This window comes from Ailuropoda melanoleuca, chromosome 2, assembly GCF_002007445.2.
Source record: "Ailuropoda melanoleuca isolate Jingjing chromosome 2, ASM200744v2, whole genome shotgun sequence".
NCBI lineage: Eukaryota > Metazoa > Chordata > Mammalia > Carnivora > Ursidae > Ailuropoda > Ailuropoda melanoleuca.
Genome location: NC_048219.1, coordinates 56,738,484 through 56,765,029, shown reverse-complemented (window position 1 = coordinate 56,765,029; position 26,546 = coordinate 56,738,484). Strand labels below are relative to the sequence as shown.

The 26,546-nt window shown below is 35.7% G+C and overlaps 1 protein-coding gene across 2 annotated transcripts in view; it reads left to right on the top strand.

The window, feature by feature from the left end:
- The window catches only part of COL24A1 (collagen type XXIV alpha 1 chain), a 380,233-nt gene that overhangs the window by 135,885 nt on the left and 217,802 nt on the right, over window positions 1–26,546 (top strand). For both annotated transcript variants that reach the window (XM_034653815.1, XM_034653814.1), the window contains exon 22: window positions 16,424–16,477. In XM_034653815.1, the coding sequence (XP_034509706.1) occupies window positions 16,424–16,477 (54 nt within the window). The remainder of the gene's footprint in view (window positions 1–16,423; window positions 16,478–26,546) is intronic.

Here is a 26,546-nt window from a genome sequence, read left to right as displayed (position 1 = left end):
AGTTCGGCTATTGTTGATAATGCTGCCATGAATATCAGGGTAAATACCTAGTAGTGCAATTGCTGGATTGTAGGGTAGATCTATTTTTAACATTTTGAAGAACCTCCATACTGTTTTCCAGAGTGGCTGCATCAGTTTGCATTCCCACCAACAGTGCAAGAGGGTTCTCCTTTCTCCGTATCTTTGCCAAAATGTGTTGTTTCTTGTGTTGTTAATTTTAGCCATCCTGACAGGTGTGAGATGGTATCTCATCATGGTTTTGGTTTGTTTCCCTGATGATGAGTGATATTGAGCATTTTTTCATGTGTCTATTAGCCATCTAGTGCTAGAGAATGAGAAATCATTCTGTCTAGGTTTATTTTTTTTAATTTCTTTTAGATTTTATTTATTTATTTGACACAGAAAGAGAGAGAGAGAGCACAAGCAGGGGAAACTAGGCAGAAGGAGAGGGAGAAGAGGGCATCGCACTGAGCAAGGAGCTGACATGGGGCTCAATCCCAGGACCCTGGGATCATGACCTGAGCTGAAGTGAGACACTTAACTGACTGAGCCTCCCAGGTGCCCCAATAGAGTATTTTAAAGCTACCTTATAAAATATCATGAAAGTTTAAATTTCCCGAAATATGTACTTTATTTTCAACCTGTAATTATAATTGAATATGCTATTACTTCCAAAACAATCTAAAATCTGAACTTCATTCATTTTTTCTGAGGACAAGTTCAATGAATAAATTCTGTTTTCTCTCTAAAGGTCTTCAAATCATTGCAAACTGTTTCCTGCCAAAAAGCAATGGTTATCTATAACATCCAATACCAGTTACCTTTTTTGCTGTTGTTATATCCTTATTGAGGTGTATTTAAAATAAATAAGTTATGTCTATTTAAACTGTGATGTGTGATTTCATGTTTTTTCATGTGTGTATAACCTATGAAAGCATTACCAGGATCAAGATAGCAAACATTATCTGTCAAACTCAACAATTTCCTTGTTTATCTTTTGTAATCCCTCCCTCTGACCTTCTTACACCCACCCTTCCTGGGCTATCAGTGATCTGCTTTTTGTAACTAAAGATTAATTTGCATTTTTCTAAAGTTTTTGTATAAATGAACTCATAGTATATTCTTTCTTTTTGTCTGGGATCTTTTACTTAGCATAATACATTCAAGATCATCCAGATTGTTTAATTTTCTGATTTACTGAAATGAGTTTATCCATTGGGTTTATTTATTTGTGGATTGCTTATCCACTTACCATTTTTTAATTTTTTAAATTATAATTCAATTAATTAACATATAATGGATTATTTGTTTCAGGGGTACAGGTCTGTGATTCATCAGTCTTATATAATACCCAGTGCTCATTACAACACCTACCCTCCCCAATGTCCATCACCTAGTTACTCCATTCCCCCTACCCCTTTCCCCTCCAACAACCCTCAGTTCATTTCCTAAGATTAAGAGTCTCTTATGGTTTGTCTCCCTTCCTGGTTTCATCTTGTTTCATTTTTTTCTCTCTTCCCCTATGATCCTATGCCCTGTCTCAAATTCCACAGATCAGTGAGATCATATGATAATTGTCTTTCTCTGATTGACTTATTTTGCTTAGCATAATACCCTCTAGTTACATCCATATTGTTGCAAATAGAAAGATTTCATTTTTTTGATTTCTGCATAATATTTCATTGCATATATATATACATACCACATCTTTGTCCATTCATCTGTTGACAGACATCTGGGCTTTTTCCATAGTTTGACTATTCTGGACATTGCTGCCAAAAACATTGGGGTCCAGGTGCCTCTTCAGATTATTACACTTGTATCTTTGGGGTGAATCTCTAGTAGTGCAATTGCTGGGTTTTAGGGTAGCTCTATTTTCAACTTTTTGAGGAAACTCCATACTGTTTTCCAGAGTGGCTGCACCAGCTGGCATTCCCACCAGCAGTATAGGAGGGTTCCTCTTTCTCCCTATCCTTGCCAACATCTGTCATTTCCTGACTTGTTAATTTTAGCCATTCTGACTGGTGTGAGGTGGTATCTCATTGGGGTTTTGATTTGTATTTCCCTGATACTAAGTGATGTTGACCACTTTTTCATATGTCTGTTGGGCATTTGGATGTCTTCTTTGAAGAAATGTCTGTTCATGTCTTCTGCCCATTTCTTGATTGGATTATTTGTTCCTTGGGTGTTGAGTTTGATAAGTTCTTTATAGATTTTGGATACTAGCCCTTAATCTGATATATCATTTGCAAATATCTTCTCCCATTCTGTCGGTTGTCTTTTGGTTTTGTTGACTGTTTCCTTTGCTGTGCAAAAGTTTTTTATCTTGATGAAGTCCCAGTAGTTAATTTTTGCCCTTGCTTCCCTTGCCTTTGGCGATGTGTCTAGGAAGATGTTGCTGCAGCTGAGGTCAAAGAGGTTGCCGCCTGTGTTCTCCTCAAGGATTTTGTTGGATTCCTGTTACACATTTAGGTCTTTCACCCATTTTGAGTCTATTTTTGTGTATGGTGTGAGGAAATGGTCCAGTTTCATTCTTTTGCATGTGATTGTCCAATTTTCCCAACACCATTTGTTGAAGAGACTGTCTTTTTTCCATTGGATATTCTTTCCTGCTTTGTCAAAGATTAGTTGACCATAGAATTGAGGGTTCATTTCTGAATTCCATCATTCTGGTTGTCTGTTTTTTGCCAGTACCATACTGTCTTGGTGATTACAGCTTTGTAATAGAACTTGAAGTCTGGGATTGTGATGCCACCAGCTTTGGTTTTATTTTTCAGCATTCCTCTGGCTATTTTTTGGGGGTCTTTTCTGGTTCCATACTAATTTTAGGATTTTTTGTTCCATTTCTGTGAAAAAGGTTGATGGTTTTTTGATAGGGATTGCATTAAATGTGTAGATTGCTCTAGGTAGCACAGACACTTTAACAATATTTGTTCTTCCAATCCATGAGGATGGAATGTTTTTCCATTTCTTTGTGTCTTCCTCAATTTTTTCATGAGTATTCTACAATTTTTCTGAGCACAGATTCTTACATTTTTAGTTAGATTTATTCCTAGGTATCTAATGGTTTTGGGTGCAATTGTAAATGAGATCGACTTCTTAATTTCTCTTTCTTCTATCTCATTATTGGTATATAGAAGTGCAACTGATTTCTGGTCATTGATTTTATATTCTGCCACTTTACTGAATTCCTGTATGAGTTCTAGCAATTTTGGGGTGGAGTCTTTTGGGTTTTCCGCATAAAGGGTCATGTTATCTGTGAAGAGTAAGAGTTTGACTTCTTCTTTGCTGATTTGGATGCCTTTTATTTCTTTTTGTTGTCTGATTGCTGAGGCTAGGATTTCTAGGACTATATTGAATAGCAGTGATGAGAGTGTACATCCCTACCATGTTCCTGACCTTAGAGGAAAAGCCTATTGAGAATGATACTCGCTGTGGGTTTTTCATAGATGGATTTTATGATGTTGAGGTATATACCCTCTATCCCTACACTGTGAAGAGTTTTAATCAAGAAAGAATGTTGTACTTTGTCAAATGCTTTTTCTGCATCCTTGTTCTTTCTTTTATTTATGTAGTGTATCACATTGATTGATTTGCAGTTGTTGAACCAACTGTGCAGTCCAGGAATAAATCCCACTTGGTAGTGGTGAATAATCCTTTTAATGTACTGTTGGATCCTCTTGGCTAGTATTTTGGTGAGAATTTTTGCATCCATGTTCATCAGGGATATTGGTCTGTAATTCTCCTTTTTGGTAGGGTCTTTGTCCTATTTTGGGATCAAGGTAATGCTGGCCTCATAATTAGAGTTTGGAAGTTTACCTGCCATTTCAATTTTTTGAAACAGCTTCAAAAGAACAGGTATTAATTTTTCTTTAAATGTTTAGAAGAATTCCCCTGGAAAGCCATCTGGGCTCCTGTTTGTTTGGAAGTTTTTGATTACTGCTTCGATTTCCTTGCTGGTTATGTGTCTTTTCAGGTTTTCTGTTTCTTCCTGGTTCAGTTTTGGTAGTTTATATGTCTCTAGGAATGCATTCATTTCTTCCAGGTTGTCATCTGTCATTTCCTGACTTGTTAATTTTAGCCATTCTGACTGGTGTGAGGTGGTATCTCATTGGGGCTTTGATTTGTATTTCCCTGATACTAAGTGATGTTGAGCACTTTTTCATGTGTCTGTTGGGCATTTGGTTTGTTGGCATGTAGTTGCTCAAAATATGTTCTTATATTTGTTTGTATTTCTTTGGTATTGGTTGTGATCTCTCCTCTTTCATTCATGATTTTATTTATTTGGGTCCTTTCTCTTTTCTTTTTGGTAAGTCTGGCCAGGGGCTTATCAATCTTATTAATTCTCTCAAAGAACCAGCTCCTAGTTTTATTGATCTGTTCTGTTCTTTTGGTCTCTGTTTCATTGATTTCTGTTCTAATCTTTATTCTCTTCTCCTGCTGGGTTTAGGCTTTATTTGCTGTTCTTTCTCCAGCTCCTTTAAGTATAGGGTTAGGTTGTGTATTTGAGAACTTGTTTCTCAAGAAAGGCTTGTAGTGCTGTATACTTCCCTCTTAGGACTGCCTTTGCTGCATCCCATATATTTTGAACAGTTGTATCTCCATTTTCATTTGTTTACATGAATTTTTAAAATTCTTATTTAATTTCCTGGCTGACCCATTCATTCTTTAGTAGGATGCTCTTTAGCCTCCATGTATGTGAATTCTTTCCAACTTTCTTCTTGTAGTTGAGTTCCAGTTTCAAGGTCCAAAAATATGCAGGGAATGATCCCAATCTTTTGGTACTGGTGGAGACCTGAATTGTGATTCAGGATGTGATCTATTCTGGAGAATGTCCCATGTGCACTCAAGATGAATGTGTATTCTGGGGCGCCTGGGTGGCTCAGTCGTTAAGTGTATGCCTTCAGCTCAGGATGTGATTCCAGGGTCCTGGGATCAAGCCCCGCATCAGGCTCCCTGCTCTGCCAGGAGACTGCTTCTTCCTCTCCCACTCCCCCACTGTGTTCCCTCTCTCGCTGGCTGTCTATCTCTCTGTCAAATAAATAAATAAAAATCTTAAAAAAAAAAGAAGAATGTGTATTCTGTTGCTTTGGGTTGGAATGGTGTGAATATATCTGTGAAGTCCATCTGGTCTATTGTGTCATTCAAAGCCCTTATTTCTTTGTTGATCTCCTACTTAGATGATCTACCCATTGCAGTGAGAGGGGTATTAAAGTCCCCTACTGTTATTGTATTATTATTGATGTGTTTCTTTGATTTTGTTATTAATTGGCTTATATAATTGGCTGCTCCCATGTTAGGGGAATAAATATTTACAATTGTTAGATCTTCTTGTTGGATAGACCCATTAAGTATGATATAGTGTCCTTCCTCATCTGTTATTACAGTCTTTGGTTTAAAATCTAATTTGTCTGATATAAGGATTTCCACCCCAGCTTTCTTTTGATGTCCATTAACATGATAAATACTTTTCTACCCCCTCACTTTAAATCTGGAAGTGTCTTTGGGTCTAGAATGAGTGTCTTGCAGACAGCATATCAATCAGCCTTGCTTTTTTATCCAATCTGATACTCTGTGTCTTTTGATTGGGGCATTTAGCCCATTTACATTCAGGGTAACTATTGAAAGATATGAGTTTAGTACCATTGTATTGTCTGTAAGTTGCCTGTTACTGTATATTGTCCCTGTTTCTTTCTGGTCTATGTTACTTTTGGGCTCTCTCTTTGCTTAGAGGATCCCTTTCAATATTTCTTGGTGGGCTGGTTTGGTGATCATTAATTCTTTTAGTTTCTGTTTGTCCTGGAAGCTTTTTTTTAATCACACCTTCTATTTTGAATGACATCCTATCTGGATAAAGTACTCTTGGATGCATAGTTTTCTTCGTTTAGCACCCTGAATATATCATGCCAGTCCTTTCTGGCCTGCCAGGTCTCCGTGGATAGGTCTGCTCCCAATCTAACTTTTCTGCCCTTGTCAGTTATAGACTTCTTGTCCCAAGCTGCTTTCAGGATTTTCTCTTTGTCTCTGAGATTTATAAGTTCCATTATTATATGTCAGGGTGTTGATCGATTTTTATTGACTTTGAGGAGGGTTCTCTGTGCCTCCTGGATTTTGATGCTTGTTTCCTTCCCCAGATTAGGGAAGTTCTCCACTGTAATTTGCTCCAATATACCTTCTGCCCTTCTCTCTCTTTCCTCTTCTTCTGGGAACCCAATTATTCTAATATTGTTTATTGTATCACTTATCTCTCCTCCCCTCATGATCTAGTAGTTGTTTATCTCTCTTTTTCTCAGCTTCTTTATTCTCCGTCATTTGGTCTTCTGTATCACTAATTCTCTCTTCTGCCTCATTTATCCTAGCAGTGAGAGCCTCCATTTTTTATTGCATCTCATTAATAGCCTTTTGATTTCAACTTGGTTAGATTTTAGTTCTTTTATTTCTCCAGAAAGGGATTCTCTAGTGTCTTCTACGCTTTTTTCAAGCCCAGCTAGTATCTTTATATCATCTTCTGAGCTCTACTCCAGACATCTTACTAATGTCCATATTGATTAGGTCCCTGGCAGTCAGTACTTCCTCTTGTTCTCTTTTTTTGAAGTGAGTTTTTCCGTCTTGTCATTCTGTTCACAGAAGAATAGATGAATGAGAGAACAAAATACTAAAAGGACAACAATGACCCCAGAAAAATGTACACTAAACAACTCAGAAGAGACCTGAAACCAGGGGGGAGAAAAAAAAGAATACAGAATAGGGCAATATGCTGGATTCTGCATGTATTTTGGTCTGTTTTTTTAGAAAACTAGATGCCAAAATTGTAACAACAGAAAAACTTCTATATGTACAAAAATAAAATTAAATACAATGAAAGCATAGAATGTAACTGTAAAAATGGAAATTAAAGAAAAAACAAAAAAAGAAAAAAACAACAATAACAAAAAGGAAGTGATATAAACAGAAGTGAACAGAAGAGAGCAATACACTATCTCCTGAGAGTATTTTGTTCAGTTTGTTAGAGGAAACTACATCTCAAAATTGTAAAGAAAGAAAAACTTATATATACAAAAATAAAATTAAATACATTGAGAGGATAGAATAACTATAAAGATGAAAATTTTAAAAAAAACCTTTAACAAAACAAAATTTAAAAACCCAACAAACCAGAAAGGAAAATGGAAGAACTAAAAAAAAAAAAGAGAGAGATAATATGATCAGGTAGGTGAATAGAACAGAGCCATATACTAGATTTGAGGTGTATTTTGGTCTGTTAGAAGAAACTGCATCCCAAAATTTTAAAGAAAGAAAGAAAAAAATATATATATATAAAATAAGGTTGAATACAATGAAGGGATAGAATGTGACTGTAAAAATGAAAATTAAAAGATTTTTAAAAAAGAAGTTGTTAAAATAAGTTGATTGAAAAAGGAAACAAGAAAAATTTAAAAGAAAAAGAAGAAAAAAATAAAGACAATTTAAAAAATTAAAGTTGAAAGACTGAAGAATCATGGGGAAAAAGCCATGAATTCTTTGTGCTGTATTCCCCTGCATTGGAGTTTTGTAGTTCTCATTGATGGGTAAACTTGGTCTTTGCTGGACATTCTTGCTGATCTTCTGGGGGAGGGGCCTGTTGCACTGATTCTCAGATGTCTTTGCCCTGGGCAGAATTGGGCCTGGTTAAGTCATCTGCTCAGTTTTCTCTACATGGCTTTTGTTCCCTGAAGGATTTCCACCCAGCTTTAGAGGATGAGAATGAAAATGGCGGCCTCACAATCTCTGGCCCTGGAGCTGAGAGCTCTGGCCTCCACTCCTAAATGCGTCCTCAGAGAAAAACAGTTAATCACTCCTGTCTCCCTGGTCTCCGGCTGCACTGTATGCTCACCCGGCCTGTGACCGAGTGTTTCTATGTCTGGCACACGGCCTCACGTGGAGTCTCCAAACCTAGTAGATTCCTGTGGTGGGCTATCGTGCCTCTCCTCCCCAGGGGAGGAAGGGGAGTCTCCCTGGATCTGCTGCTTATGGGGACCCTGCTTGAAGCGCAGCGGCCCGACGGTGCTGCAGATGATCGTTTATGGCAACCCTGAGCTGAGAGCCCACTCCCGGACTCACTCTGTGACGGGCTTCCCCACTCAGACACCTGGGAGCTCTGCGGCACTCAGGCACCCCCCCCATCTTTCTGTGATCCTGAGGGTCCTGAGACCATACTGTCCCAGCGAGGATTCCACCCCTACTTAGCCCCCTGAGCGACGTTCCTCACCTGAGCAGACTTCTAGAAGTTGCGATTTTGTGCTGTGCCACTCTATCGCTTGGAAGCCACCAATACCCTGTTTGTCATTTTTAACCATTTTTTAACTGGAACGACTATTTTTTTTTTTTTTTTGGTAGGAAACAGAGACTTTGCAACTCTTATCAAAGAAATGCTAACGTGTTCAATGTATGCCATCGAGCATCATGTACTTACTCCAATAGGACACTATAGCTTCTAAACTTCTATCTACTACTAAAATAAGAATGACCATATGTTACCCTTATGATTTCCCAAGAAATTGATGGAGTCTGCTAGTACTTTGGTTCCCAGGTTTTTGCTTTTAAAAAAATGCATGCGAATGTGTCTCCAGCCTTTAGTGATTAGAGAATAATAAAACATTGGTATTACTGGAGAGAATGCTGAGTCACTCTTATCAGTGCTGTTAAATGGATGTGAGGAGTCTGAAAATAGAAGACTTACTATTTTTAAAGCCACTTCAGTTTTCTGCTTCTTGATAAAAATTGGTGATAAGACTATTCCTATTAAGATATATAAATTCTGGGGCGCCTGGGTGCCACAGCGGTTAAGCGTCTGCCTTCAGCTCAGGGCGTAATCCCAGTGTTAAGGGATCGAGCCCCACATCAGGCTCCTCCACTATGAGCCTGCTTCTTTCTCTCCCACTCCCCCTGCTTGTGTTCCCTCTCTCGCTGGCTGTCTCTATCTCTGTCGAATAAATAAATAAAATCTTTTTAAAAGAAAGAAGGTATATAAATTTGACATAAAAAATTACTTGTGTTCCTGTACATGAATAATGAGCTATCAAAAAGAGAAAATTAGAAAACAATCCCATTTACAATTGCATCAAAAAGAATAAAATCTCTAGGGATAAATTTAGCTGAGGAGACGAATGACATCTACACTGAAAATTGTAAGACGTTGATGAAAGAAATTGAAGAAGACACACATAAAGTGTAAAGATATTCCATGCTCATGGATTGAAAGAATTAATACTGTTAAAATGTCCATACTACCCAAATCTATCTACAGACTTAGTGAAAACCTCTATCAAAATTCTAATAGTATTTTTCACAGAAATAGAACAAACAGTCCTAAAATGTATATGGAACCACAGGTGACCTCTAAATGCAAAAGCAATATTGAGAAAGAACATCAAGGCTGGAGGGAGGCATCACACTCCCGATTTCAAAGTATGTTACGTAGTTATAGAAATCAAAACAGTATGGTATGGGCATAAAAACAGACACATAGATCAGTGGAACAGAATAGAAAGCCTAGAAATAAACCCACCCATATGCAGTCAATTAATCTATGACAAAAGAGCCAAGAATATAGAACACATTCAGTATTCATCCAGGTTGCCACGTCCAGGTTTTTTCATTTTCCGATACACTGTAATTAGTTTATCCATTGGATTTACTTATTTGTAGATTGTTTATCCATTTACCATTTTTAACCACTTTTTAACTGGAAGGACTATATATTTCAGTAGAAAACAGAGACTTTATAACTCTTATCAAAGAAATACTAAAGTGCTCAATGTATGTCACGGAGCATCTCATGCTTCATTAGGACACTCTAGTTTCCAAACTTCTAACTACTGCCAAAGGTTATTAAGGGAGTAGATCTTAAAAGTTCTCATCATAAGGTAAAAAAAATTATAACCATTTGTAGTGATAGATGTTAACTAGACATTGTGGTAAGCATTTTACAATATATATGTATTTGAATGAATGTTTTATAGATGAAATTAATATGTTATATGTCAGTTATATCTCAGCTAAAAATAAAGGCACCAGAGGTGAGGCTGCTCTTTCTTCTCCTTTCACTAAGATGGTGTATTTTCAATTGTGATGTGATGACTTAACTGAGATAATGAGATAATGAAACACATTGTGGGAAAAAACATTTTGACTTTTCAAAGTTTTCCAGATTATTCCAAATTAAAATGAATGAAAGCATCTTTATCAGATTTCTATTTTTAATTTTTTCCCTGTATAGTTTCATGCCAACATGATTTTTTAATGGAAATTATACTCTGAATGATGTACTTTTTGTCTTTCAGTCTGTAAGTTCTTTGAAATGTTGCTATTTGGCAAGGACAGCCATGTCCTGCCATTTGATTTACATTTTGAATGTTAAATTTGAGAGTCAAAAAAAATTATTTTATATACATATATTTTCATTAAAGTTCTGTTGAGCCAGTTAATTCTAATTTTTATATTTAAAATCTATTATTTAAAAGGTAAGATCCACTTGGTAGTAACCCAGATTGAAACTTTTAACGTAATAAAAATGTTCTCTGGTTGTTTCTAAGGTATCCTATTTGAGAAGAAAATAGAGATTGTTTTTTCTCCTTTTAATAGCTGTGCTGATATGTTTCTGAACTTTCAAATAAAGTTTTAATTTAAAAATATTTGAATGACATAAGATCAGATTATCAGTATCTTTTTAAAAGATCAGATTATCAACATCTTTTTAAAACTTTTTAAAAATTTTTATTTAAATTCCAGTTAAGGGGCGCCTGGGTGGCACAGCGGTTGGGCGTCTGCCTTCGGCTCAGGGCGTGATCTCGGCGTTATGGGATCAAGCCCCACATCAGGCTCTTCTGCTATGAGCCTGCTTCTTCCTCTCCCACTCCCCCTGCTTGTGTTCCCTCTCTCGCTGACTGTCTCTATCTCTGTCAAATAAATAAATAAAATCTATAAAAAAAAATAAAAAAAATAAATTCCAGTTAACATGCAATGTAATATTAGTTCCAGGTGTAGAATTTAGTGATTCATCACTTAACATAGAACACCCAGCGCTCATCACAAGTGCCCTCCTTAATACCCATCACCTATTTAATCCACCTCCACCCTCTCCCCTCAGGTAACCGTCAGTTTTTTCTCTGTAGTTAAGAGTCTGTTTCTTGCTTTCCCTCTCTTTTTTATCCCTTTGCTTGTTTGTTTCGTTTTTAGATTTCATATATGAGTGAAATTATATGGTGTTTGTCTTTCTCTGACTGACTTCTTTCACTCAGCATAATACTCCCTAGCTCCATCCATATCATTGTAAATGGCAAGATTTCATTCTTTTTTATGGCCAATAGTCCATTGTGTGCGTGTGCATTATATATTATATATATTCCATGTCTACCCAGAAGTCACCTCTGTAACTTTTTCTTATTGTTTTTTGAAAAATAAAACACAGATGCAAAAGCTATATGAAACAAAGGTATATCACAAACAGTTGTAAGACAAACTATTGTAACTACTGCCCAGATCAGGAATAGAACTGCCGGTTATCCCCAGAAGATTTTTTGGATTCCAGCCCAACCACAAGCCTTTCTCTCCTCCCAAAAGTTGGCTGTGCTTTTTTCTTTTATGGTTTGTCATTCAAGTGTGCATCTTTTAAAACTGTAGTGTAGGCTATTTTGTTAATATGTCTTTCAGTCTACAAGCTCTCTTTCCAGTCCCCTTTTCCCCCTTACAATTCAACGGTTAAAGATCCCCAGTCATATGACCTGGGTAGTCACATACAGAGGCCTGGACATATTCAGTTTTGTTTGTTTGTTTTTGTGAGACTATAGGTGATACTGTATTCTTTCATCAGAAAGTGCATAATGTCGGGGCACCTGGGCGGCTCAGTCGTTAAGCCTCTGCCTTCGGCCCAGGGTGTGATCCCCACATCAGGCTCCTCCACTGGGAGCCTGCTGCTTCCTCTCCCACTCCCCCTGCTTGTGTTCCTTCTCTTGCTGGCTGTCTCTCTGTCTGTCAAATAAATAAATAAAATCTTAAAAAAAAAGAATGCATAATGTCTAGTTATATCTCTCTTTTTTTTATGATGTAAGTAACAGTTGATAATTCAGCTGCCCAGATGTATTAGATTTAGGGGATTGCAAAATGAAGATTATTTTCTCTATCATTTCTTTTTTATTCATTGGCTCAATACATCCCCTCGTCTACTATTTGGTTAGTAGTGGCACAGTATATATGGGAAAAGTAGAATAAATGCTTGATTCTTCACCTTTCTTTACTAGTTTTCAAAATACAGAGTTGACTTCCTTTCATCCTGTAAAAGTGGGCAGTTCTTTAATTGTTGTATCATTACAAATTCATGAATTTAAGCATATTTGATATGTTTCAATCCATTGGAATTCTTATCCTTATTGAAGTTCATATTATCCCATATTTGCTCAGTGGGATCCTCTTCAAGCCCCCTCTGTTCTCCATCCTTATCTGGCGGATGGACAGGAGCTATGAATTTATCCATGGGAATGCTCTGAACCAGTGGTTGTAAACCAGTACCCAGGGTCAAAAGTAGCTATCATATTTGTTGTCTTTTTTTTTTCCCAAAAAAGAAACAAGTCAGTCACTTGACAATAACAACAATAAAATAACTTACTTAGCACTTACTATGTGCCAGGTGTTGTACCACTTGCTGGAAATATTATAGTTCGTAAGACATAAAACTGCCTTCGAGGAGTTTACAATCTGATGAGGAAAATAATATAAGCCATGACACTACATTAAGTGACCTTGTAGGATTCTAGGATGGTGTGAGAGTTCTTAGAAAAGACCTAACTCATGGTTTGGGGATCAAAGAAGCAAAATATTATTCAATTTTTTTGGTTTGTCTGTTTTTTCCCCCTCTTATGTTCATTTATTTTGTTTCTTAAATTCCACGTATGAATGAAATCATATGGTATTTGTCTTTCTCTGGCTGACTTATTTCACTTAGCATAATACTCTGTAGCTCCATCCCTGTCATTGCAAATGGCAAGATTTTATTTCTTTCATGGCTGAGCAATATTCCTTTATATATATATGCACCCCACATCCTCTTTATCCATTCATTATTCAATGGATATTTGGGCTCCTTCCATAATTTGACTATAGAGAGCAAACTGATGGTTACTGGAGGGGAGGTGGGCAGGGAGATGGGTTAAACAGGTGATGGGTATTAAGGAGGACACTTGTGATGAGCACTGGGTCTTGTATGTAAGTGATGAAACACTAAATTCTACACCTAAAAGTAATATTGCACTGTATGTTAACTAGCTGGAATTTAAATAAAAACTTGGAAAAATATTATTCAATTTTCTATTTAAAATATTTAAGTCTTCCAGGTGAAGAAAGATGAGGGAAAATGATTTAGGCAGAGAAGGCATAGGTGAACCTGAATTTTTCTTTAATTAGAAAAACAGTCAATAAGTCTGTATTAAACATTCTATTCCCAAACTTAAATCTGATCCTGTGACCAGTTTTTCTGTTATCACTGTCTTTTCTCTTGCTAGAAATGCCCCTAAGTAATATTTTTCTCCATAGAATACAAGTTTTAAATAAAAGTCAAGGTATTTCTGTCCTAATCCTTATTTTTTAATTTTTTATTGTGTTATGTTAGTCACCATACAGTACATCATTAGTTTTTGATGTAGTGTTCCATGATTCATTGTTTGCGTATAACACCCAGTGCTCCATGCAATATGTGCCCTCCTTAATGCCCATCACTGGGCAACCCCAACCCCCCACTCCCCTCCCCTCTGAAACCCTTAGTTTGTTTCCCAGAGTCCATAGTCTCATCGTGGTTCATCCCCCCTTCTGTTTACCCCCTTTCATTCTTCCCTTCCTTCTCCTACCGATCTCCCTGCTATTTCTTATGTACCACAAATGGGTGAAACCATATGATAATTGTCTTTCTCTGCTTGACTTTTTTCACTTAGCATAATCTCCTCCAGTCCCGTCCATGTTGCTGCAAATGGTTGGGCAATCGTTCTTTCTGATGGCTGAGTAATATTCCATTGTATATATGGACCACATCTTCTTTATCCATTCATCTATTGAAGGGCATCTCAGCTCCTTCCAGAGTTTAGCTATTGTGGACAGTGCTGCTATGAACATTGGGGTGCATATGGCTCTTCTCTTCACTACATCTGTATCTTTGGGATAAATACCTAGAAGTGCAATTGCTGTGTCCGAGGGTAGCTCTATTTATAACTTTTTGAGGGACCTCCACACTGTTTTCCAAAGTAGCTGTACCAACTTGCATTCCCACCAATAGTGTAAGAGGGTTCCCTTTTCTCCACATCCTCTCCAACATTTGTTGTTTCTTACCTTGTCAATTTTTGCCATTCTAACTGGTGTTATCTCAATGTGGTTTTGATTTGAATTTCCCTGATGGCTAATGATTTTGAACATTTTTTCATGTGTCTCTTAGCCATTTGTATGTTTCCTTTGCTGTGCAGAAACTGTTTATCTTGTGCCCATTTTTTGATTTGATTATTTGTTTCTCATGTATTGAGTTTGAGAAGTTCTTTATAGATTTTGGATACCAGCCTTTTACCTGTAGTTTCATTTGCAAATATCTTCTCCTATTCTGTGGGTTGCCTCTTTGTTTTGATGACTGTTTCCTTTGCTGTGCAGAAACTGTTTATCTTGATGAAGTCCCAAAAGTTCATTTTTTCTTTTGTTTCCCTTGCCTTTGGAGATGTGTCTTGAAAGAAGTTGCTGTGGCCAATGTCGGAGAGCTTACAGCCTATGTTCTCCTCTGTGATTTTGATGGATTCCTGTCTCACATTGAGGTCTTTCATCCACTTGGAGTTTATCTTTGTGTATGGTGTGAGAGAGTGGTGTCTTGAAAGAAGTTGCTGTGGCCAATGTCGGAGAGCTTACAGCCTATGTTCTCCTCTGTGATTTTGATGGATTCCTGTCTCACATTGTGCTTTGTCAAAGATTAGTTGACCATAGAGTCGAGGGTCCATTTCTGGAGTCTGTATTCTGTTCCATTGGTCTATGTGTCTGTTTTTGTGCCATTTCTGTCCTAATCTGGACTGGATGAGTTAGTATCACTTTCTTTTGATTTGTTTTTCTTTCCAGGATGAGTATTCCAGAATCAACCCTGCAGTTCTTGTGGTCATTTTTATTACCATGATATTTACTTCTTTACTGAACTACCTTTTCTAGCTCACATTCATATTTACTTGCAACTTTTACCTTTTAAGTTGCTGATTCTTGGGGTGCCTGGTGCCTCAGTTGGTTAAGCATCTGACTTTGGCTCAAGGTCATGATCTCAGGGTTCTGGATTGGAGCCCCACAGTGGGCTCCTGCTCATCAGGGAGTCTGCTTCTCCTTCTGCCCCTCCTCCTGCTCATTCTCTTTCTCTCTCAAATAAATAAAATTTTTTTTTAAAAAGATGCTGACTTTTACACTCATCTTACCTTCTGTTCCTTTGCCCAAGTCAACAGGAAATACTGAAACAGGTTTATGTTTGACAAAATCAATAGAAGTAAAACTGTACTTACTAGCTTATTCTCATTATTGAAACTGATCATGATGAATCACATTCTAATTCATTATTTCAGCAAAAACATTGATTGATCTAACCATTTTAGAGCAACATTCTAGGCCTTTCGCCAGCACAGATTTTATTTAACACTACAGCTCCTTTCTATTTCTTGAGCCAACTATTTTAGGCTGCTAAAATACAACTTCCAGAAAGGTAAAATTGTGATTCTCAGGCAAGTATAAAGTAAACATGGGTGAAAATTTTTTTTGAACTCACTAATTAATGATGAAACCAGTTAAATGTTAAGATGAGTTCTAGGAGCATTTGAGGATCTAGGTATTGACTATTAAATATAGGAATGTTAGGATAAGATACTTAAATTAGATACAAAGCTGATTAATATCCTGTATATTAACCTATAACCTTTATGGTTATTTTTTTCACCAGACAGAAGTTATTTGCATTTCTATCTAACAAAAATCTACAAGTTAACATATAGTTAGTAAACAACAAATCTAACAAATTACATTCCCCTAATCTTTGGGTGGCCATGTGTCCCATAGGTCATTGAAAAGGACCTATTAGGAAACTTTTTGCCTTCTTTCCATGTTGTGGATGGTTTTGGAATAAGACTTTGGTTCTCTTAGACTGGATTAGAGAATATTCTTTGGGTCTGAAGATTGTGAATAACTGGTGAAGTAAGTTCTTTTTCAGTACACTTTGTCAGTTTTGTATTCCAGTGTTAAATAACTGCCTAATAATTCACCTTTAATACTCAGTTTTTAAGCAGTCTAAATTGTTTAACTGGGAATGAGAGAATGGCAAAGGAAATTTTTATATGCTTAATAGAGTTGTGGTAATGGCTCTTGAGTAAATTCTCTACATTTTTATGTTCCCTAGGGTTTTCCAGGAGATATTGGGATTCCTGGACAAAATGGCCCTGAAGGATCAAAGGTAAAAAAAAAAAAAAAAAAAAAAAAAAAAAAAAGAAAAGAAAGGAAAGAAAGAAAGAGAAGGAAAGAAAAAGAAAAAACTATTATATCTAGAGTTTTCTAATCTCAAATTTCAATGAATGGTTAAAAAAAGACTTTAGAAATATCAGAACATGTCTGGATATTTTATAGCTGTAGAGCTTATTTCAAGATAATCTGCAAGTAGCTTGCATGTTTGGTTATTCTTTCAGCACCCTTTGTTTAATTACAGTATATTATCCAACTTCTTCGGTTCAGGTCATTGAAAATGATTTTCCTTGTTTGGTATGGACATAGATTAGGTGGATAATATTTTCAAAAAACATAAATCACTGAAAAAGGATTTCTTGGAAGAGATGAAAAAAACCTAAAAAGCCATAACCCATGATAAATGGGTGAGAGTTTTCTGGCCATTGAAACCATAAAATATCCTCTGATTAAAATACGAGAAAGGCTACAGTGTCCGGGAATTTACACATAGCACAAAATAACTGAAGAACCCTAAGCATTTTTAACTTCCTTTACTGTTTTCACATATATATTACTGGAAGTTAGCAAAATTTCTTTCTTTTTAAATTTTATTTATTAAACTATAGTTATGACATACCCCTGTTAGTTTCCTATGTACATCATAGTGATTTGACAACTTTATATATTATGAAATGATCACAATAAAGTGTAGTTACTATCTGTCACCGTATAAAGTTATTGAAATATTATTGACTTTATTCTCTATTCAGTACATGATCTCCCCATGACTTGCTATTTCATAACTAGAAGTTTATAACTCTTAAGTCCTTCACGTATTTTGCCTCCCTGCCCTGACCTCTCTCCTCTGTGGTAATCAACAGTTTGTTCCTGTATCTGTGAGTCTGTTTCTGTTTTGTTTTATTTGTTCATTTTTGTTTTCTAGATTCTACGGTAAGTGAAATCATATGATATTTGTCTTTGTCTGACTTATTTCACTTAGTATAATACCCTCTAGGTCCATCCATGTTGTCACAAATGGCAAGATTTCATTCTTTTTTATGGTGGAGTAATATTTTGTTATATATATCTATCTTATCTTTTTTATCCACTCATCTATCAATGGACACTTAGATTGCTTTCATATTTGGCTATTGCAGATAATGCTGCAATGAACATAGGGGTATGTATATCTCTGAATTGGTGTTTTCATTTTGTTTGGGTAAATATCTAGAAGTGGAATTATTGAATCATATGATAGTTCTATTTTAATTTTTTTTATTATGTTCAGTTAGCCAACATATAGTACATCATTAGTTTTTGACGTAATGTTCAACAATTCACTCAGTGCTCATCACGACACATGCCCTCCTTAATACTCATTACTCAGTTACCCTATCCACCTACTCCCCTCCCTTCTGTAACCCTCAGTTTGTTTCCTGGAGTCCAGAGTCTCTCATGGTTTGTCTCCCTCTCTAATTTCTTCCCATTCAGTTTTCTCTCCTTTCCCCTGTGGTCCTTATGTTCCACATATAAGTGAAACCTTATGATAATTGTCTTTCTCTGCTTGACCTATTTCAGTTAGCATAATCTCCTCCAGTTCCACCCATGTCAGTGCAAATGGCGGGTATTCATCCTTTCTGATGGCTGAGTAATATTCCATTGTATATATGAACCATATCTTCTTTATCCATTCATCTGTTGAAGGACATCTTGGCTCCTACCACAGTTTGGCTATTGTGGACATCACTGCTATGAACGTTGGGGTGCATGTGCCCCTTCTTTTCACTACATCTGTAGCTTTGGGATAAATACCTAGTAGTGCAATTGCTGGGTCATAGGGTAGTTCTATTTTTAATGTCTTGAGGAATCTCCATACTGTTTTCCATAGTGACTGCACCAATTTACATTCTTATCAACTCTGTACAAGGGTTCTCTTTTCTCCAATCATTGCCAACACTTACTTTTTGTCTTTTTGGTAATAGCCAATCTGAGAGGTGTGAGGTGACATCTCACTATGCTTTTGACTTGCATTTTCCAGGTAATTAGTGATGTTGTACATTTTTTCATATGCCTGTTGCCACCTGTATGTCTTCTTTGGGAAATTGTCTATTCAAGTTCTCTGCCCATTTTTTTAACCAGGTTGTTTATTTGCTTTTTATATTAAATTGTGTAGGGGAGCCTGGGTGGCTCAGTCAGTTAAGCATCTGCCTTTGGCTCAGGTCATGATCTCAGGGTCCTGGGATGGAGCCCCATGTTGTACTCCCTACTCAGGAGAGGTCTCCTCCCTTTCCCTCTGTCCCTCCCCCCTGCTCATGTGCACGCTGTCTCTCTCTCAAATAAATAAAATCTTAAAAATTTGTGTAAGTTCTTTATGTATTTTGGATATTAACCTTTTATCCAATATGTGATTTGCAAGTATTTTCTCTCATTCAGTAGGTTGCCTTTCTTGTTGTTAATGGTTTTCTTTAGTGCAAAAGCATTTTAGCTTGATATAATTCCATTTGTTTATTTTAGCTTTTGTTGCTTTGCCAAAAAAGTGTTGCTAAGGCTGATGTCAAAAAGTGTACTGCCTATGTTTTCTCCTCCTTCATTCTTACTTTATTTGAGCTCTCTCTCTTTTTTCTTGATGTTACTAGACATTTGTCAATATTTTTAAACCTTTTCAAAGAACCAGCTTTTAGTTTCATTGATCTTTTAAATTATTGTTTAGTCTCTATTTCATTTATTTCCACTCTGATCTTTATTATTTCTTTCCTTCTGTTATCTTTGGGCTTTCTATGCTTATTTTCTAGTTCCATTAGGTGTAAAGATAGATTATTTATTTTGGATTTTTCCTGTTTCTTGAAGTAGGCCTGTATTGCTGTGGACTTCCCTCTCAGAACAGCTTTTGCTCTGTGCCATGGATTTTGGAAAGTTATGTTTCTATTTTCATTTGTCTCAAGGTATTTTTTAATTTCATCTTTGATTTCTTTGTTGACCCATTGGCTGTCTAGTAGTGTGTTGTTTAGTCTCTATGTGTTTGTGTTTTTTCTATTTTTCTTCATGTAATTGATTTCTAGTTTCATGTTGTTGTGGTCAGAAAAGAGGTCTGATACAATTTTAATCTTTTTGAATTTATTGAAACTTATTTTGTAGCCTAATAAGTGACCTCTTATAGAGAATGTTCCATGTGCATTTGAAAAGGATGTGTTTTCCACAGTTTTCAGATGAAATATTCCATATGTATATCTATTAAGTCCATCTGGTCTAATGTGTTATTCATCTGATCTAATGTGTTGTTTAAGGCCAGTGTTTCCTTATTAATTTTATGTCCAGATGATCTATCCATTGATGTAAGTAGGATATTAAAATCTCTTCCTATTTTTTTCTCCCTTTATATCTGTTAATATTTGCTTTATAGATTTAGGTGCTTCTATGTTGGATGCATAAATATTTATGAATGTTATGTCCTCTTCTTGGATTTATCCCTTTATCACTATGTAATGCCATTCTTTTATTTTTGTTACAGTTTTTGTTTTAAAATCCATTTTGTCTTTTATAGGTATTACTACTCCAGTTTTCATTTGCGTTTGTGTGGAATATCTCTTTCCATTCTTTCACTTTTAGTTCTATATATGTCTTTAGACCTGAAGTGAGTCTCTTGTTGGCAGCATATAGATGAACCTTGTTTTTCTTTTCCATTCAATCACCCTATAGCTTTTAATTAGAGTGTTTAGTCCATTTATATTTAAAGTAATTATTGATAGGTATGTACTTATTGCCATTTTGTTCATTGTTTCCTGGTCTGTTTTTTGTTTGTTTTTGTTTTGTTTTGTTTTTAGTTCTCTTTTCCTTTCTTCTATTGGTCTCTTCTCTTGTGTTTTGATGTTTTTCTTTTGTGTTATGTAGGATTTTGGTTTTTGATTACTGTGAAGTTTGTATGTATTGACCTTATATATAGCAGTCTGTTTTAAGCTGATAGTTGCTTAAGTTCAAATACATTCTAATAGCACTACATCTTTTCCATCCCCCAGTTTTAAGTTTTTTGGCTTTACATCTTTTTAGTTCATGTACCCCTTAACTACTTACTATATTTATAGTTGATTTTACTATTTTTGTCTTTAAATGTTCATATAACTTTTTAAGTGGCTAATCTACCCCTTTACCATATATATTTGCCTTTACCAGTGGGATTTTTTTCTTTCATATATTTTCTTATTTCCAATTAGGGACTTTTCTTTGTCAGGGCTCTTTAACATTTCTTGTAAGGCCACCTTAGTGCTGTTAACTTCTTTAGTTTCCTTGTCTGGGAAACTCTTCATCTCTCCTCCACTTCTGGATGATAACCTTGCTGGGTAGAGTATTCTTGGTTGTAAATTTTCCCCTTTTAGCACTTTCAATATATCCTGCTACTCCCTTCAGAGCTCCAAGAGTTTCTGCTGAAAAATTAACTGACAGTCTTATGGTGTTTCCCTTGTATGTGATTATTTGTTTTTTTCTCTTGCTGCCTTTATTTATTTATTTATTTATTTATTTATTTATTTATTTATAAAGGGAGTGTGTGTGTGTGTGTGATCTAGGGGTAGTAGAGGTAGAGGGAAAGGGAGAAAGATAATCCAAAGCAGTTCCCATGCCCAGCACAGAGACCAATACGGGGCTTGATCTCACAACTCTGAGACCATGACATAAGCTGAAGTCCGGAGGTGAATGCTTAACCAACCGAACCACCCAGGTGCCCTCTCTAGCTGTTTTTAAGATTCTGTCTTTAACTTCTGCCATTTTAATTATAATATTTTTAATTAAAATATGTTTGGTTTAGATATCTTTGGGTTCATTTTGTTGAGGACTCTTTACCATGCAGACTCACATAGAACGAGCATTGTAAACAAATAAAGTATTGTTAATAAAGACATGAAAGGATGAAGTAGCCTGAAGTTTAGAGAATGGACAGGTTATGATGTACAGTATTGCCACTGTAGAAGTTTAGTGTGAGTATAGAGGAAGTGAGAGGAGATGAAGCTGGAAAGGATATTAATAATTATATTTGTTAGTGTACTATAGTGTTAAGTACTATAGCACTATAGTAAATGTCTTATATGCATCTCATTTAATCTTCACAACAGCATTAGTTGCTAGGTATTGTCTCCATTTTACAGATGGTTAAATTATTGCCTCACTGGCATGTAACTCTCAAGTGATTTAGTCAGGATTCTAACCCAGATGTGATTTCAAAGTCTGAGTTCTTAACCACTTAGCTTTGGGATGAAACTGTGGAAAACATTCAATACCATGCTAAAGTGTTTCCACTTTATCCACGGGCATCATGAAACAATTGAAGATATTAAAGTAGTAAAATGTCCTAGGTGATTTATGTTTTAAAAAGATACCTTTCATTCAGCATGGAGGATGGTTTAAATAGGAGGGAAACTGAAGGTAAGGAGATAAACTAGACAAAGAGAAAAGAATTATAAAGATCTGAAACAGAACATCCAGTCAGCAATTATTTATTGACTACTCTTACATGACATAGCCATTGTGCTAGATGCTAGACCATCTACAAAAATGAAAAGTGTTGATCCCTACTTTCAAAAACTTATAATCTAGAGAACGATATGCAAGAAAACCTTTATAATGACCATATGAATAATATACACTATGTAATACTGTGCAAATAATGGGATAGGGAATTCAGATTATGCTTTGCAGAGAAAGTAGCACTTGAGCTGACATGACAAATGAGTAGGAATTTGCATACAGACAAGGGAGATGTATGGCATTCAGGAAAAGGAAGCTTATGAGAAGGTGGAAGTGCAGTATGTGGAACATACTTACTCTTAAGTTATTCATTGTTTATATGAAATTCAAACTTAACTGGGCATCCTGTATTTTATCTGGCAACCCTATTGGCCACCTACAAATTTTCCATATATATAATTTTCTCCCTTCTTTTATGTCTCCATAGAAGAAATATTCCTCCTCTTCCTCAGTATTCAAGTTCCACAGATGTTTTGCATCAAAATTTCTCCTCTAACTCCTGAATAACTTCATGCCATCAATTATCACCTTTCTACTGATCTCTCCCTTGAACCAAAATTTCCCCTTTGCCCTTAAAACCATTCTCACTGCCAATGTTGTAGTTTAGGCCCTTTTTATTTTTCACCAGCATTAGTAATAATCCTTCATTTGTTCTTCCAGCCTCCAGCCTGGCATTTCTTCAAATCTGCTTCCAAACTGCTGATGAAATAATGTTTGTAAAGTACAGATCTTATCATATCACTCTTTTGCTTATATCCTCCAGTGATCTCCACAGCTTCCAGGTTAAGGCTTGTACTTCCTTACTTTTTTCACAAGGCTCTTTATGACCTAATCTCTCTCTTTAACTCCATTATCTATAGTCATATCTACCAGCACTCTTCCAAAAACATTACTCCAGCTAAACTGTTTAGAGTACCAAACCGTGCCATACTTGTTCAAATCTCAAAACTTCCTGTGTGCTGTTCTTTTTGTCTGGTTATCTCTCTATCTTCCTGTGCCCTGCTTCACTTGCTAACACTTACACATCACATACTACATTGTCCAGGAAGCTTACTCTGTTTCTTACAAGTCTGATCGAGATATCCTTTCTCTGTATTCCTAAAAAAAAAAAAAAAAATCCATCAAGCAGCTACCTTCATATATTATAACTGCTGATTTGCTTATCCCTCTGTTAGACTATGAGCTTTTGAGAGAAGAAGCTAATTGATTTTATAAACATCACAATAACCATAATAATATCCATAGCATAGAATAGGAATGCAGTAGATATTGGCTGCATAGATTATTGATTAACTGTATTTGAAAGCTATTTGGAAATAGAAACAATACAACTTGGTAATTTATTAAATGAAGGTGATGGGGGAAAGGGAAGCCGAAGACTATGGAAGCTGAGACTACAACTTGATTACTGATGTCATTAACTTAAATAGGGGACTTGAGAGGAGCAGGTTTGGAGGATGGAGAATACAAGGAGTTTCATTCTGGGTATACTTAGTTTGAGGTACCTGTTTGACATCAAGGTAGAAATAATAAATAGCAGTAAACAAAGCTTTAAAGTAGAAATAGTACATGAGGGGATGTTGAGGGAGAAAGGTAGTATAAAGAATGGAGTTGATAGGGGCGCCTGGGTGGCACAGCGGTTGAGCGTCTGCCTTCGGCTCAGGGCGTGATCCTGGCGTTATGGGATCGAGCCCCACATCAGGCTCCTCCGCTATGAGCCTGCTTCTTCCTCTCCCACTCCCCCTGCTTGTGTTCCCTCTCTCACTGGCTGTCTCTATCTCTGTTAAATAAATAAATAAAAAATCTTAAAAAAAAAAAAAAATAAAAAAAAAAAAAAAAAAAAAAAAAAAAAAAAAAAAAAAAAAAAAAAAAAAGAATGGAGTTGATAACTTCTGTAATGTTTAGCACTTTACCTGCTGCATACTTGAACTTGATGCATATATAAACACCATTCATCCATTCATTTAGTACTTCATTTAACATATATTGAGTTTCTTTTATGTGTTTGGCCAAGTAGTAAATGCGAGATTATAAAGATTTCTAAACTATGGTTCCTTCCCTGAATGAGGTAACAGTTTAGTGAAAGATACCAAAAAAAATCACAAAAATTATTAAGAAATGCTATACAAAAAAGTTGGTGAAGTGCTATGAGAGTCTAAAGAATTAAGAAACAGATTCCACTCTATAAAATTGAGAATTACTTTAAGAGGAAGTAATAATTAAACTTAATGTTTTCAAGAATGTGTATCATACTAGGTGAAGAACCAGGTAGCTTTCTAAATTCTTTTCAGTTGGGAAATTTTGTTTCACTTTGGAAATTTTGTTTCACTTCAAGTTTTGTCAAGAAAAATCCAGAGAACTGAAGAAATCCAACTGACCTTTTGAATAATATTACAACAGTGATCTTTAAAACTCCTTCTCATTCCTTATTTTAGTCTTAGAATTACATTATTTAAAAGTGGGACAAAAACCATGAAAACCAGACATTTTAATGAATACCAATGGTCGAATTTCCAATGAGTAATAATCACTTTGTGGATTCTTTATCTAAATTTATTCAGTAAACATGAACTTGCAGCCCCATCAGCAACAAAGTCATTAGACTAATTGAGTGTTTATATATCACTGAATTTTAAAATAATATTTCAGAAAAAACGAAAAGAACCAGAAAATTTTAAAGAAAGAGGGATGTGATTTTGTCTTGTAATTTAAGAGGGGTCTGGTTATGTTTTTCTTCTTGGTGCTTCCTATTTTTATTGAAGTTGTTTCTAGAAACAGAAGGGGAAAAAAGAGTCAAACATACTGACCCTATTAGCATGATGAGTTTCTTTAGTAGCATGCACTGTGTCATAGAAGCATCTTAAAACTTCCTTTATTTTAATATACATATCTTGTTAGAAAGTAGGGACAATATAAATTGCTAAAGCTCCATTGAGGCTATGCAAGGTGGTCATCAAGACAATTATGTGTACTCTATGTGAAATACATGGTTACCCTATTTGTAAACCAATTGGGTTCTTTCCAGAGCAATTTGGCACAGCTCTAAAGAAGCCTTTTATTTTCTCTTCATTTTCTGCCAGTTGACTAAAAACCTCAAACTAAGACTGGAAACTTGTGTTTATTATAATTCTATTGATTGCGAGAATGTATGTGTATATGTGTATATAGATACAAAACATAGTTTAGCGAGTGTTTTTTAAGAGCTACCCAATTTGGCCATCTGCTTTCAAGCATCCCACAACATTAGAAAAACCACATCCTTTGCTGCTTACTGCAGGAAGTGAGTACCCAATAAATATTCTCTGTTCTCTAGTAAACAGAGGAATAATTTATTTGTTGCTATAATGATTTGCGTTGTTACCTTGACTATGGAATTAGGGATGGTAAAACAGGCTGTTATTTTCTATTGTATAACATCTCTGATAAGTTTTTAGAGAAAGCCTACTATTGGTGAAGTTATGTTACACAATATATGGAAATAACCTTCACACTGAATTATTAAAATGTCATGTGATCATCTGTACAGAGGTGAGCTAACGTGTAAGAGGAAAATGTATAACTCTAACTAGTTTTCTAAGATCACCTGGACTCCACCCTGACTCATGTTTAATATGCTAAATCAAGGTTTCTGATATTATTTATCATTTTATTCTCCGGACTTCATTTAGTTAGCTAAGAAATACTTACAAGTTTGTACAATGAGCAATGTACTGTGTTAAGCAATTACTTGAAAACAAGATTAAAACATGGTCTTCTGTCTGCTAGGAACTTGTAATTTTCTGAAAATGTGAGATTTCCACATGTGAAAAGTTAAAAAAGCATAACTAGGCAGCACATAAGTGAACAATAAGGAGCTCAGGAGAAGGGGAAAGAATGACTAACATGGCCATTTTTCTGAGAAACTTTACAGAAAAATTAGGATTTATAGTTGGATGGGTTGCATTTGGCCAAGTAGAGTCAAGGAAGGAGAGATACGAAAATGAACACAGGGATGGAGGACAGAAGTAAACCCACCTGTCTTAAAAAAAATTAGAAGTCAGATTGTGACATATCTTAAATATAAAGCTGAGAAGTTTAAATGCTAATAAGCCAATAGGCTCATGGAAGAATTTTTTTTGTTGTAGTAATAAAAACACATAACATAAAATTTACTCTCTCAACAAATTTTTGAGTGTATAGTACAGTAATGTTAACTATATGCATATTGTTGTACATAAAATCTCTAGACCATTTTTATCTTGCATGTCTGAAAGTCTGTACCCACTGAACAGCACCCCTGTATTTCTACCTCCTCCAACATCTGGCAATCATCATCCTACTCTGCTTCTAGGATGATGACTATTTTAGTCACCTCATACACGTAAAATTATACATTTTTTGTCCTCCTGTGACTGGTTTATTTCCCTTAGCATAAAGTCATCAAGGTACATCCATGATGTAGCCTATGTTAGAATTTCCTTCTTTTTTGAGGCTAAATAACAGTCCATTGGCCAATAGTCTAAATATCCACATTTTCTTTATGCTTTCATCCAATGGTTGTTTAGGTTGTTTCCACTATGGGCTCTTGT